Here is a 15,611-nt window from a genome sequence, read left to right as displayed (position 1 = left end):
AATTTTTTTATAATTTTGAACCAAATGGAATCATATTTCATTCGCGACAGTGTTTGTTTAGAAAAACTGTATATGAACTCTATGGAGGAGGTTGTGCCTTGGAAAATAAAGTTTTAAACACTTGTTCAAATTTTCGCCAAGGGAAATTTTAAACCGTTCTCTATCGTAATCAAGAATAGATGTTGGTTAAAGACCATCAAATTCCCTCATTAAATCATTGATATCCGAAATTCAAATGGCAGCTATACTCCGTGTTAACTCTATGCAGAAAAATATATAAATGATTTCTATAGCAACAAAGCAGTTATATATTTCAATACCCAACAGGCGTGAAAGTCTTTCCACACATGATGCAGACGAGAAAATTACTGTGAAAGTGCGTAAAACCGTCCTAGGGTGCATTTTTTGCCATAAGAAATAAAACATGAGCATAGAGATCATCTCCTTGCCATAAGAGAATTTCATTTAGGTGAATTTGATACTGATTTACTATTCAATGGAATAATCTATAATCAGTGTTGATCATTTCTCTTAGTAATTCATTCTGCTTTGTAAAGCCAATTTCAGAGTTCTTGCCAAATGTGAGACGGTGCCTTCTGTTGCTGCAGCTTAAATAGAGTAGAAATATATGCTAATCCCATATTATAAATAAACAAAGCAAGTATTTAAATACAACACCTTGATGTTTGATAATGGCATGCACGATTTTTTTCCCTCCTTGCACAGCGATTGTTCCCTGTCAAAACACGGTATGCCTCAATGGTTGTGTGTTTGGCTTTTCCTGGCTCCTGTACACTGCATGATGTCTGTACTTGTACAGACTGTTTCACCGTAACACGTTCTGAAAACAAAAATTGTATTAAGTGCGTGATCAGACAGCCAAGGTTTACGACACTGCTTCAATTAAAACTAAACACTTGACAAAACCTCTCTCTTATAAATCAACAACACAATTATTCAAACACAACGTCATAGAGTTTGATGATGGTTCGTACAATTATTTGTCCTCCATTGCACATGTACAGTGAGGGATCCCTGCCAAGACAATCCATGCTTCAATGGTGGTGTGTGTGAGGGTATTACTGGCTCGTGTACACTGTACACATGTCGTTGTAGCGGCTGTTTCAACGGAACACATTGTGAAACACGTAAGTGTGTGAAAGCTATAAAAATAAGAGTGATAAGAGTGCTATTTTCAAAGTCCAATTATAGCTCAGACCCAGCAAAAGACAACCACACTATACACTTTCCTGCATTTTGTAAAATTCATGACATTTTGCAATATGTAATTGAAACATTAAAGTAAAACATGTACAGTGTTGAATATGCTAGAAGCAGCTACAATCGAACTTTACTTAAGTATTAGAAAACTTTAATAGCCACTGACATATTGTGGAAGTTTATAAAATATCGAGTGAATAAACATAGCAACGTGGACATTACAAAGGAACTTTTGATAATATTTCAATATTTTGTTGTAGGAAAGCATTCCTTTGTTTATCCCCTAAAGTATATTGAAATTTGAAGTACCTTTGCAAGCACAATTGGTTATGTACACTATGGCGGCGCATGTTATTAGTGATAAATTAAATTCTGGTCTTGAGTGAAATTAATCGTCAACAATAACTTTGAAAATTACACACATACGGACTAAGATGACAAGCAGAACACAGTAAACTATAAAATCGGGTTTCACATGGTCATTTTGACCAAAACATAAGTCTGTACACACATACATGTACGGTATCAAAAATGTTCTAAAAATTATCACCATTGACTGTTTAGTCTTCAAAGTATTTGTATCGCTCCCATGTTTCTGTTACCAAGTCATAAAAGTCATGTCAACATCGCTTTTATAGTAATTGATCCCTGCTTACCTAACCAATGTCAGAATGGAGGACAGTGCCAAGCAACACCAGGTTCCTGTGTACTATTCACGTGCACATGTCCAGACTGCTACTCCGGACAGTACTGTGAACAATGTACGTACATCTCTTGATATTTATAACACCGTATGATAGGGTTCCTACAATGCCAGGCAATCATGTATTGCCAACGTTGTAATATACGATACTTGATTCCATTTTATCATTCTTGGTGATATGGTGAACTCTTGTAGTTATGACAATTTCATGTGGCATCACAAGGCTATCACTAGTGGGCAAAAATGAATATTTCAACATTTCTTGAAATATTGATAATACTTTTAAGTTATACATTGATTGTTTTAGAACGGTGTTAAGTATTTTATTTTCGCTAAAAAAGAGATCTTATTTCTCAATCAATGACAGTGAAATTCCAAAATCAGATTTCTTACACAACCATAGTCTTGTAACCACTCTGGTCTTATCAAGAACATTATTATCAATAATCAAGAGTAAATAAATGCAAAGATTTACCTATTTTTGTATTGGAATAAAACTATTTATAGTTTCATCATAGACACCATGGATAGTGAACCAACTTTTTAGATGAAATTCAGAAATCAATTCCTTGTACACAAATGCACATTTTACTTCCCAATTCAAGCAAAGTACATTTAAATACATTATCAAACATATATAATATACAGATATAGCATGTTTTGTAGGGGGAAATTGTCAATAATTTGCCTGATAGACTCCATGTATTATGATTTGATATTTTTGGATGAAGCACTAAATCAGCCACATCTTGCCTTCTTATAGTTGCACAAAATATGGTGACCCTCCCTCAAATGTATGAAATACCATATCTCTTCAAAAATTCTTGCGTGATAAATTGCGACTGTCCCTCCAAAAACACCAGCCCTCCCCTCTGTAATTTGTCCCTAACATAACAATTAAACCAACTGTTAGGCAAATTAGCTGATACTGTTTGAGTTATTCCTAGGGAGAATACCGCAGTGGTTGGGGGTCAAGTTTTAGACTATCGGATGAGGGAGAGGGTCACATTTTAGACAGGAGGATAGGGGAGGGTCACATTTTACGGTACAGGTGTGCGCAAAATTCCCCCGGCCCACCCCCTGCAATTACTGAAGGCTCCCTTAGGGAGCTTCATTTGATTGCAGGGGAGTGGCACTGGAGGAGTAATGTATGTTTCGACAATTTTTTTTTCTCATTATGGCAGCGTTTTCTCTGCATGTTCATTGAAAGCGGCACTTTCTGCCCAACTGACCAAAATTAGTGGTCAGACTTGGCATTTAGGATGTGGTCACTTTTGATGTTGATTTTGCCTTCCTAGGGAGTGCTTCCTCGATATCCTTACGATCGTCACCCAGTTGCGTCGTCTATGCATAGTACTAATATCGACATCAGGATGTTTGCCATCTTGTGATGTGCTCGGCTGTTCTCTATCGTCCGTCGATTTGTCACCAACAAATTTCCCCAACTCAGAATTTGACGTATTTTTCCCTTGGACACGATTCGGTCGGAATTGAGCGATTAAATCCATGATAATATGCACATATCCCGGTGCGCCGATCAACTCATTGTGTTGCATTGCCATACGCGTGCCAACACAATGCTAACCTGGTGTTGCTCTTACTGTGCTATAGTGTAACGGTTGTATTTTTAAAGGTACAGAAAAATCTCAGTATTCCTGACTCGCATGCGTTTATGTTTAATCTGTCTTCCTGTAAGTCGTCTGCTGAGCTTGTTATTGATTATAACCTGGCTTGTTTAGTATCATTTGAAAGGTAATGACATATTGCAACAGGCAATATCTTGTACTTTTTCATGGAATATGACCAAAACGTACCCCATACCCCAAAGTTTGTATCGAATATTACTGTTACAACTAACGTCTAATTCTACCAATCTTTTACCTAAACATAAAATATAGGGCAATGTTTTGTATGAAATCTATTTTATTTGCTACAGACGCATATCAGGAATATGAAATAGACTTTTAACAGAAAAATATTAGGATTCTATAGCTGTAAGAGTCATATTTTGAAGAGTACCACAAAATCTCAGTATTGCCGATTCGCATACATTTTTGTTAAACCTGTCTTCCTATAAGTCATCTACTGAGCTTATTTTTGAATATAACCTAACTTGTTAGGTATCATTAGAAAGATAATCTACTAGTTTTTTAAAATAACAGACTAGTAAATTATCTTTCTAATGATATCTAACAAGTGAGGTTATATTCAAAAACAAGCTCAGCAGATGACTTATAGAAAGACAGGTTTAACAAAAATGCATGCTAGTCGGCAACACTGTGATTTTGCGGTACCCTTCAAAATATGACTGTTACAGCTGTAGAGTCCCAATATTTTTTCTGTTAAAAGTCTATTTCATATTTCTGACATGTCCTTGTACCAAATAAAACAGATTTCATACAAAGCATTGCATTTTTATTATGCCTAGCTAAAAAATTGGTAGAATTTGAGATTTACTGTAATTTGCAATGTTAAAATTTGGGGTATGGGGTAAGTTTTGGTCATATTTCACAAAAACCGTAGAAGATATTGCATAGTACAATATGTTATCTTAAAGATGAATAAATTGCCTTTCTAATGATACCAAACAAGTGAGGTTATGTTGAAAAAAAGCTCAGCAGATGACTTACAAGAAGACAGATTTGACGAAAATGCATGTGGGTTGCAAAATCGTGATTTTGCGGTACCCTTCAAAACATGACCATAACAGCTATTGTATCCCTATATTTTTTCTGTTAAAATTCCATTTCGTATTCTAGGGATCCCAAGGCTTCTGAAAAGTACAGGTTTGTATCTTGTGGGGGTGCACGTAGACCCGTCTAGCCCACGGACTACATACAGCGTTTTTATCAAGTGCTGCTCCTCAGAAAGGAAGCTCAACCCTGATGAAATACTAACTTGCTTTTAGTGATATCAATGTATAATAATAACAATTCATTATTTTAATAATTACAAAAAGTATCATATTTTAGACTATTTAATGTCTAGTTCGCCTGTGCCCTTGGTTGATAGCTCTGCTGGTGGACAGAATTGTCCCAAGAGACTAAGCAGGCGGCAGAGGTTGCAACTAAAAAATGACCTGAGGGCAGCTCTGCCCTCATGGCAGTTCATAGCAGAGAAAACTGTGCACAACATTGAATTACGCCACTGCACTATGCACTATGCCATAATGTGTAAGGATATGAATTGTATGTATGCCCTGAGGATAGCTCAGATGTATTGCTGCCCTCAGGGCAGATTGGTAGATAGGATAGTAAATGTATATCTGCCCTGAGGGCAGCTCAGATGTATTGCTCCTCAGGGCAGTTGGTAGATGTACACTTATGCAATGCTGTAAGGATAGGAAATGTATGTCTGCCCTGAGGGCAGTTCTGATATATTGCTGCCCTCAGGGTAGATTGGTAGATATACACTATGCAATACTTTAAGGATAGGAAATGTATGTCTGCCCTGAGGGCAGCAATATATCTGAGCTGCCCTCAGGGCAGACATACATTTCCTATCCTTACAGCATTGCATAGTGTATATCTACCAATCTGCCCTGAGAGCAGCAATATATCTGAGCTGCCCTCAGGGCAGACATACATTTTCTATGCCCACACATCAATGCATAATTGTATATCTATCAATCTGCCCTGAGGGCAGCAATATATCAGAGCTGCCCTCAGGACAGACATTTATTTCATATCCTCAAAGTATTGCATAGGGTATATCCACAGGCGTTTGGCACATTGCTGGGATAATAATCGTATTTAATATGTAGAATGTCTATATACGACTTGATTATTCAATAAAAGAATCACCGTACGTGATATTAGTGTAGGCCTATAGGCCTACATGTTGACTGGCATTGTACTATGGCTGCCTGGCTCGGGCCCGGCGAACGCACTGCATAATCATCAATGTGTAGAATGTCTACATGACTTCATCATTTATTAAAGAATAATGGTACGTGATATTACTTTACATGTCAGCTAGCTTAACCGAGCGGCTGTAGAGCTCTGCAGGGCTTGGGCCCGGCTTTGGCCCGTTGTCCACTGCTGCACAGACAGGAAGTGAAGGTGAGAAAGTAATTCACAGCCCGATTTCATAAATCAGCGAAATTCACGAACTCTGAGCGTTCCCGGTGATAAAAACTGGTCAACGGTCAGATGGTTGCATAAACAATCGATCGACTGGCCTCTTTTGCCTAAAATCATACCTTACCTATGCTACTGGCGAGAAATTGTCCTGAAATCGGCTGGGCACACCAACCCAGCGCCGGCCATTTTGAATGAGCTGCATTAAATGTACGCGTCCAATGAGAGAAGAGCAATGACGTCATCTGCCAAGGGTTGTATGCACAGGCGCATATATTAAATGCAGCTCATTCAAAATGGCCGGCGCTGGGTTGGTGTGCCCAGCCGATTTCAGGACAATTTCTCGCCAGTAGCATAGGGTAAGGTATGATTTTAGGCAAAAGAGGCCAGTCGATCGATTGTTTATGCAACCATCTGACCGTTGACCAGTTTTTATCACCGGAAACGCTCAGAGTTCGTGAATTTCGCTGATTTTATGAAATCGGGCTGTGAATTACTTTCTCACCTTTCCTTCCTGTCTGTGCAGCAGTGGACAACGGGCCAAAGCCGGGCCCAAGCCCTGCGGAGCTCTACAGCCGCTCGGTTAAGCTAGCTGACATATAAAGTAATATCACGTACCATTATTCTTTAATAAATGATGAAGTCATGTAGACATTCTACACATTGATGATTATGCAGTGCGTTCGCCGGGCCCGAGCCAGGCAGCCATAGGTACAATGCCAGTCAACATGTAGGCCTATAGGCCTACACTAATATCACGTACGGTGATTCTTTATTGAATAATCAAGTCGTATATAGACATTCTACATATTAAATACGATTATTATCCCAGCAATGTGCCAAACGCCTGTGGGTATATCTACCAACCTACCCTGAGGGCAGCAACATATCAGAGCTATCCTCAGGGCAGAAATACATTTCCTACCCTATCTACCAATCTGCCCTGAGGGCAGCAATATATCTGAGCTACCCTCAAGGCAGCCATGCAGTTCCTCGGTGACGTCATTGAATGTTGTATACAGTTTACTCCGCTCTGAACTGCCCTGAATACAGCGCTGCTCTCGGGTCATTTTTCAGTTGCAACGTCTGCCGTCTGCAAGGGACTAAACGTCAGAGTTGTCGCCCAATGTAAGGGAGTGCCTTCTGTTGCTGAAGCTGAAATAAAGCAGAAATGTATGTTAATCTCATATTATAAATAAACAAGACAAGTACTAGTATTCAAACACAACCCCTTGAAGTTTGATAATGGAATGTAAGATTTTCCCTCCCTTGTACAGTGATTGATCCATGCCAAGGCATTGAATGCCTCAATGGTGGTGCGTGTTCAGTTTTTCCTGGTACCTGTACACTGCATGATGCATGTACTTGTCCCGGCTGTTTCACCGGAACACGTTGTGAAGCATGTAAGTTCGTAAAAGCTATAAAACAATAATTATATTAAGTGCGTACTCAGACTGCCAAGTTTTGCAAAACTGCTTCCATTAAGACTAAAAGCCTCTCTATTTATAGATGAGAATGCTATTTTCACAGTCCAAATTACAGCTCATATTTACTAAAAAGAAAACCACACAATTTACTTCCTGCATTCTATAAATGCAGGACATTTGCAACATGTAATCGAAAACACAAATGTAAAACGTGTACTTGAAAACCGAGAAAAGTAGTGCTGAATATGCTAGAAGCAGCTACAATCGAACTTTGCGGCCTCAAGTATGAGAAAACTCTAAATTGCCACTAGCATATTGTGGAAGTTCATGAAAAATTGAGTGAATAAACATAGACATTACAGCGGAACTGTTAGATATAATTTTCATAATTTGTTTTAGAAAAGCATTTCTTCAGAGTTGATTCCCAATGTGGGAAAACGCCTTGTGTTCCTGCAGTTGAAATAAGGCAAAACGACCATTAAACCCACATTATAAATAAATAAACAAGACAAGTTATCAAAGACATCTTGAAGCTTGATAGCAGAATCTAAAATTATTTTTTCCTCCCTTGCACAGTGATGGATCCCTGCCAATACAATCCATGCTTCAACGGTGGTGTGTGTGAGGGTGTTCCTGGCCTCTGTACAGAATACACATGTACTTGTACCGGCTGTTTCACTGGAACGCATTGTGAAACACGTAAGTGTGTGAGAGTTATAAAACAATAATTGTGTTTAATCTGTAATCAGACAGCTATCATGTACACAGCTATTGAAAACAGATTGTTTATACACTAACAACACATGAATAATAATGGGTTCTTATATAGCGCTCATATCCACAAGTTCATGTGCTCAAGGGGGCTTTTCAATTATTATTGCACTGGACCTCGTATGATACCACTCAACTCCCTGGGGAGCAACAACACCCCACATGTGCAGCCAATAAGCGTATCAGAGTGAAACGCACATTACAACCACTGTCCCACCAGGTACCCATCGCTCCTGGATAGGGATAAGCAATGAGGAATAAAGTGCCTTGCTCAAGGACAATACACAATTTCGCGATCTCGTCGATTATAATTAGCCGGTTAGAGTAGGTGATTGAACATTACACTTGCAATTGCAAGTTTCAGAGGTTCCACTATTCAGCTTTTGTATAGATTCATGTTTGACTGTATGTTTCTGACATAGGCTTTACACAAAATTTCTATGGTAGGTCTGGAGTGTGAGAGCCAGAGCGAAGCAACGAAAACTGACCCATTACCTGAAGATGGAACGTCAATGAAGCCCTCCAGTTCCCAGCAACCAAGTGTAAACATGACGTCACGTCCAAGTAGCCCTTTGCTACCTACCGATGCTCAGACTTCACCTCATCCAGGACGGGAGATTTCACATACCGTGTCGGGACATGGAAACGCTAGAAGACAAAGTAACCAGACAGGTAAGCATGCAATACCTAGCATTGCCTGTATGAGAGGCAATTAAAACAGACAAGAATTTTTACAGCGAGTCCTGTGGTTTGTTGAAACACGAAACCAAAGCTACTTATCGAATAGGTAATTCAAAGACACCTACGCACTTTGTAGACTTACTAGTAAGATAGTACGTAATTCGAAATTGAAAGTGTTCAACATTTTCTTAAATTTTCTTAGAGAAGACTTCAAACTATTCCCTCTCAAAATCAAGAATGAAATCCAGGAGTCACCGTGCCAATTGGGTACGACAGAGACAAATTACCAAACATTTACCGACACTGGGCATTCAAAATCCCTAGCGGGACAGTGTTAACTCTGTTAACGGGAACAAAATTAAATTTGATTTCTAAGATACTAAGACGGTGAAAACTGTAGTTAAATATGTAAGCTTCAAAATACGCCCCTACTATTGTGTTAGACCGAAAAAGTATTCTAAACGTTTGAGAGGCTGAATATCTGTCCCGAGGAGTATGCTATCTTAAATTATTCGAAATTTATTGTAATTTACTTTGCTACGAAAGCAAAGTCTTTCCGATTTATGGTTTTGTTTGTAGCAGAAGACTTAGTTTAGTCAGCCCCTCCATGTCCCATTACCACTCAGATGTTCTCTTGCCCTACTCCCTCAGATTTCTAGAATACAGCTACAGTTGAAATGGTAAATAAAGTTGGGATAAACAGATGGACACAAACTGTTTTCCTTTATTCTTTAACGAACAGGAGCTATAATTGGAGCTGTCATAGCAGTGATAGTCCTACTGGTCTTATTTGTCATTTTATTTATTCTGATCAGGAAAAGACGGTGAGTATTAAATACAAATTGGAAAAACTGAAACTCTGTTTTTTCAAAAAGTCGATCACACAGCTGCAAAATGTGTTTCTAAGTTCAAAGGAAGGAATTTTTTGTTAATGTAAATCTCACAAAGATCTTTAACGTATAACAGTTTTATTACATAATTTATGTATAATAAATGACTAGATATGGTTTCAACAGGGGTATTTAAGAGAGTACCAAACCTGATAGGAGGTAATTAGAAAAATCTGTGACGCAAGAAAAATAGTTATACATTAAAGATCATTATGAGATTTAATTCAATAAAAAGCGACCCTCAAACTAAGAAATACATCTGGCAGCTGTGTTATCGCCTTTCCGAAGAAAAGAGTGGTGCATGCGTGCATCAAAACTTTACTATTGTTCTCACTGAGTACGACTTCTTGAACAAAGTAAGCGACATCCGCTGACATCCTGGTGCATTTTATAGATTTCCATGGCCACGATTAGTACCCTTTAACATCGTAGGTGTCCTATTTGTCTGTTCCTTTATGTGTTTGTTAGGGCCCCAAGCATACCAGACGAGGACCCCCTATTGATTTTGTTCGAATTCTACTTCTTCTTTAATTCTTCTTCTGTAAATTTTTTGCTGGTTGTAATCTCACAAACTACTGCTCGTATCATTACGAAACTTCACACCATTTTTGGAGGTAGAGAGCCTGGTATACTTAGACTTCAATTGCTCACATGACCTTGGCAGCCATATCGCTTCTTAAGAAAATCAAGAAAACGGTATATTCTGAAAAATGGAGAGCAAAACCACGTCAAAGTTCTTGCCTAGAATGTTTCCACTTGATCTACTAAAATTTGAAAATAAAACTGCAAGCAGTCACGTGACTTAGTAATTACAAATTATGGTGTTATCCTTTATCACCAGAGAATAACCCTACAGATGCACCTAAATCATAACACTATTATTCAAAATGATTGCTCAGCACATAAGCTGTTGAAATTTCATGATTCAAGCTGAACTCCTATGTTGTCAAGTGTTTGATGTGCCGACATCACTATTATTATTCCTAGATCAAGAAGTCTGGCGATGACCTCTGGAGTGATACTGCAGAATATAGTTTACGACACAACTCTTAATTCTGTCGATGGGCCAGCACAGGTGTCGCCACGCAATAGCAACGACGGACGTGCCTCGGAGGAAGTGTTCTAATATCATATAGAGCTCAGCCCTTGGTGTCGCCCCAGGGGTTTTAAGATGAGAAATTTTATTTCCGTCTGAAGATGCATAGTCGTCGCTTACATGGTCAATAATACTATTGATTTACGATAAGTATAAGGAAGAATAAAATAGAATTAATTATCACTTGCTTCATACACTAGTAAGATCACCACACATTATGTAAACAGTAAATTCAAACACCACATTTACTTGGTCATGATGTGCACTGATGTGCAAGTTTGCTTTTTCAGACCAGGACAGGTATAGATTTTCTGTAATTTGTCAAAAAGTTAGACATAAATGGCAATTTTTGTACATAACAGTTTGCATTTATCATGATAACAATCCACTGTGTTCAATAAGGGACGTATTATGCCGTCATTATCTTTGCCACAGCTACTGTATTGCCCAACGTCCGGCATTGGTATTGCAAACTGAAAACGTTTCTGTCACTAGTCATTGACAAAGAGGGCGCTTTTCTAAATGTGAGTTCAATCTCAGCATTCTTAGCGTAAGTCCTCGTTCATATGCAGGGCAGATTTATCTCTTCTTCTATTTTCGATTGTCATTTTGGACGATGAACTAAGTCGCACCCCTTAGCATTTCTCTTGTGAGTCCACTCATTTTATCTGTGTCCCATTCTTCTTAGGAATTTGCTGCTTGTAAACATAATGATATCAGAAAAAGCTGCATTTACAAATACTGGTGAAGAGGGCTGTCGGAATTCAGGAAACATTTGAATATTAAAGAGAGGTAGTAGATTTGGGACTTAAAATTTTTGCTCAGCGTATAAGGGAAGAACAGAAAATATTTGGTTCCCTATTACTTTTTACATTTTCAGATTGTATTGTTTGCAGGTAACTCAATGAAAAATGATTAACATTTTATGTCATCAAACGATTCTAATGTCAGTTATAATTAAACAAAGCCTAGAACCATTTTGTCGCATTTCATGACCTTTCTTTCGAAAAAATCTAAAAATGTATGAACGCAATTGGACTTTCATAGGGAAAACAACACGCAGGCCCTGTAACGGGGCAGAAGCTGCAACTGTTAATTTTTTTTTTCAATAATACAACGCAATATAATAGTAATTATCACATGAACTGGCCCGAATTCCCACCTGTGTGACGTAGAACAGGACGGATAAGAAATCCGAATTACCCCTGTTGTACGTCATCAACCGGAACTTTTTTCTTTCATGGTACCGTTCATACATGCAGGCGTCGCGACACGAGCAGATTTGTTGTGATCGATGCCGTGCTAGCTCGCACGTTATTTTTACAAAAAGGTGACCCGATAAATCCAGACATGGAAACATAAAGGCATATTTGTCCAACGAAATTTCAAGTCGCTAAAACAGTAGCTTTTCCCGAGAATCGAATGGAGATACCGACGATCGTTATTTTAATGGCTCAGTAACGTCTCGGCTCCAGTCGAGTCGTGTGGACGTCGTACCTGGCGACCCCGGTTGGCGATAAAACCGAAACCTACACCTCAAACTGAATAAATGAGTATAGTATAATCTTCGGGAAAGCGACATTGGAGGCACAAGCCTAAAGTCATTCGACTAACAACGATCAATTTCCTTAATCACACAAAACTCCGTAAAGTCTCGCTGGGAATCAAACTTGCAGCGCGGCATAATGCTGTAGCGAAGACATAAGCTGTCGAGCTGTGTGCAGCGCTGTGGAATCCCATGTACTTCGAAAGTTGACTCAGACAACACTCAAAACAGGGTTTCCGCCAACAAAATTAGGATGTATCCATGGACGAGATATGTGTCAATGCAAACATCAAAGTTCGTAAGACGAAAACATTGATGACCGAGATCGGGATTGACGAGTTGACACCGGCAGAGACCGGTGACGGCAACGTTGTGGGCACAGACATGCAATGAGTGTGTCATCGAACGGAATCTTTCGCGCTCGCAAAGGTCGTAAACTTGTGTGATATTTGAAAGCCACGGCATCTCTGAGAATGGAGATTACTGTTTCCATCATGTCGTCTCATTTACTTCATAATATAATTGTAAATATTCTAAGTAACTCTGAGTACTATGGTTATCCGTCGCTAGCACGGTGAAAGCTATGTCCGCCGATGGCCAACTTGTCTTGGCATCGGTACAGCACGAGACAATGATTGACACGTTCACGTGACCGAATCCGTACGTCTGGTTGGGTGGAAATACCCTTTAATGTAGCAAATTTCAGCTTGATGGGATTTATGAATGAAAGTATCTCCTGGGTGACGGGCCGCTTTACTCTTTAAATGAAAGTAATCCGCGTAGGTAAAACACAAATCGCGACGAAATTCATGCAATTTGTTACGATAATTTTGATCCTTTTACGTTAAAAGAAAAATAAGAAGACTGTTCATGTGATAAATATATAATCCCATGGTATTTTTCTCTGTTTGACGTCATCGTATACTCGTGTTTTTCGCGGAACCGCACAACTTCTCGCCGAAAAATACAGTTTTTTGCTGTCTCCTTACAGAATGTTGAAAAATACAATATTCATTTTGTCAAGAAAGCTTTTATATGTAAACAACACTATTGGTAATAATTGAATTAGAGTCCAGACTGAAAATCATTTGCCAATATTAATATTTTTCATTGTACAATGAATACATAGTCCATAGAGTGCAACAAGTATGTAAATGACCAGTAGGTATGTTAAACTTGGTTTTGTTCAATATTGTATTGTGTATCAACATCATTTTGTAATCATTTTTCAATGTCAAAATGCTTAACCTTTTTGTATGTATTGAAATTTTAAAAAGTACAACTGACAGCAAAATAAGTGTACATAATGCACTTGTACATTGTGTTGATAGACTGAATACTTCAACATAATAAGATGAAAAACAAGAGATTGGAATTAACAAAAATAGCAAAGCTACTGAGAAGTATCAACATTTTATGTATGTAATATTTGCTTAGGGGCATATGATCAGCAAAAATATAACAAGTGTTATACTTTTGAATTAGGATTTTTTGAATTGTTGGTATATAAGAATAATCAAATATTAAAGACAAAAGATTGGGTCATCATGCTGGCTTTTCTATACACGTACGATGAAAATTCACAGTTTTTCACAAAATCACTTAAAATCAATGAACGAAACCATTCATTTCAAGTTCATGCAATGAATGAAATATTCACATTCTCATCGTACAATTGAAAACAATAGTAAAATTTTGAACACTAAAGATTCTAATTTAAAGAAAACTGTGTGAATAAATGACATTGTTTTACTTTTTGCCTAATTAGTCATTATAACAATCAAAATTTCAGAGATTAAAAGTTTTATGCGATGACATATTTCTACCTTCCAGTATTGTCAATTTGTAAAAGTTTTATAAAAAGCGTCTAGGTCATATACGTCTTGTTTTTGAACGTTGAAAAGTGATGAGTACCAGAGTTGTGTAAGATATGGATTTAATAACCTGGATTGGTTCTCTTAAAATAGTTTAACATAGGTACCAAGGTATAGTTTTTGTTACATGTAACTTGGTTGCACCAACAATTAAACGTTAAAATCGGCTTTCCATCTCCATACACTTCTTTTGTTTTGTGTTTGATTATTTTGATCGTGTGACTATCAAGTGGATTGTGTCCATGATTTGTAGAACAAACAGACTTTCCTTGAAATAGAATGTTAGCGAGACAAAATGGTGTTCCATGTGTAAGGCACATCATGTCAAACAAAGTCAGTTCGAAAATGATTGAAAATCCTTGTGAAGCTGTGTTATGTATTTCACAACATGCACATACGAAGAATACATATTGAAGATACCAGTGTCATATTGGCGGGTCGAGCTGCGTAAACGGACTGGGTATGTACGCTTGTTACTACACCGATTGCTTCGTCGGTTCCAATTGTGAATTGGAGTAGGTGAGGGTGTGTTACTGTATCCAATGAGCGTAAAATTGGATTAGATAAGCGGAACGGGGCATTGGTATTTAACAAATTCTTTTTGCTCATTAGTGACTTGCGGCTGAATGGAGTGATTGATGGAAATAGCTGACCATGTAGGTTACAAGTCCTCGACGGGGAAACTCCCGAACTACTTTCAAGATGGCGCCTATCATATTGCCGTCTCTCTTCAGTTCGACAGCAGATATTACATGTGCCTATGTGATCTCTAAGTTTGAATTTGGAGGTCATAATCTCACCAAATAGCTGTGTTATTGATTTATACCCCTTTTTCATTACTACAGAAAGAAATTATCGTTGGAGCTTGTATCAGGGCACAGTCAAAGCCCTTGCTTTGCTGTTATTGACTATCTCATCTCGTTGGATGCCTCATTCTAAATTAGTAATTTTGTCATCTTTCGACTTGGTACTATATGTATACTGGAATGGTTTCTTTCTTCTTAGACATCACTTTTAGGCATCATCAATATCACCGTCATGAGCACCTTCCCTCGGGCGGGCAACAAATCGTGATCTTGCCCTATATAGCGTGTGTTGTTATTAAAACGGGGGTTGGTCGCCGGAACTCTGCTCAAAGGTTGCCAGGGACCCCTACGACCGATGTAAATACTGAATGTAGCGTACTCTGGCGATTGATGAAAATTGAAACGTGCTTGTTAACAATGGATATCGTAAACTTTATATGTTGCAGCTATGTTGAAGTGATGCATATAGATATCATGCTTGAAATACATTGTTTGTAAACAAGAAAGTCGCACACGC

At 38.2% G+C, this 15,611-nt stretch overlaps 1 protein-coding gene across 1 annotated transcript in view; it reads left to right on the top strand.

Moving 5' to 3' along the window:
- Window positions 1-11,326, top strand: part of LOC139151081 (fibropellin-1-like) — a 68,079-nt gene extending 56,753 nt beyond the window's left edge. The window contains exons 13-18 of the mRNA XM_070723620.1: window positions 1,860-1,982; window positions 7,281-7,406; window positions 8,007-8,129; window positions 8,649-8,873; window positions 9,625-9,706; window positions 10,760-11,326. Coding sequence (XP_070579721.1) covers window positions 1,860-1,982; window positions 7,281-7,406; window positions 8,007-8,129; window positions 8,649-8,873; window positions 9,625-9,706; window positions 10,760-10,898 — 818 coding nt within the window. The 3' untranslated portion in view covers window positions 10,899-11,326. The remainder of the gene's footprint in view (window positions 1-1,859; window positions 1,983-7,280; window positions 7,407-8,006; window positions 8,130-8,648; window positions 8,874-9,624; window positions 9,707-10,759) is intronic.
- The last annotated feature ends 4,285 nt before the right edge of the window (window positions 11,327-15,611 follow it).

Source organism: Ptychodera flava, chromosome 15, assembly GCF_041260155.1.
Source record: "Ptychodera flava strain L36383 chromosome 15, AS_Pfla_20210202, whole genome shotgun sequence".
Classification (NCBI taxonomy): domain Eukaryota; kingdom Metazoa; phylum Hemichordata; class Enteropneusta; family Ptychoderidae; genus Ptychodera; species Ptychodera flava.
The sequence above is the reverse complement of the archived record's forward strand: the minus strand, read 5'-3'. Positions and strand labels throughout refer to the sequence as shown.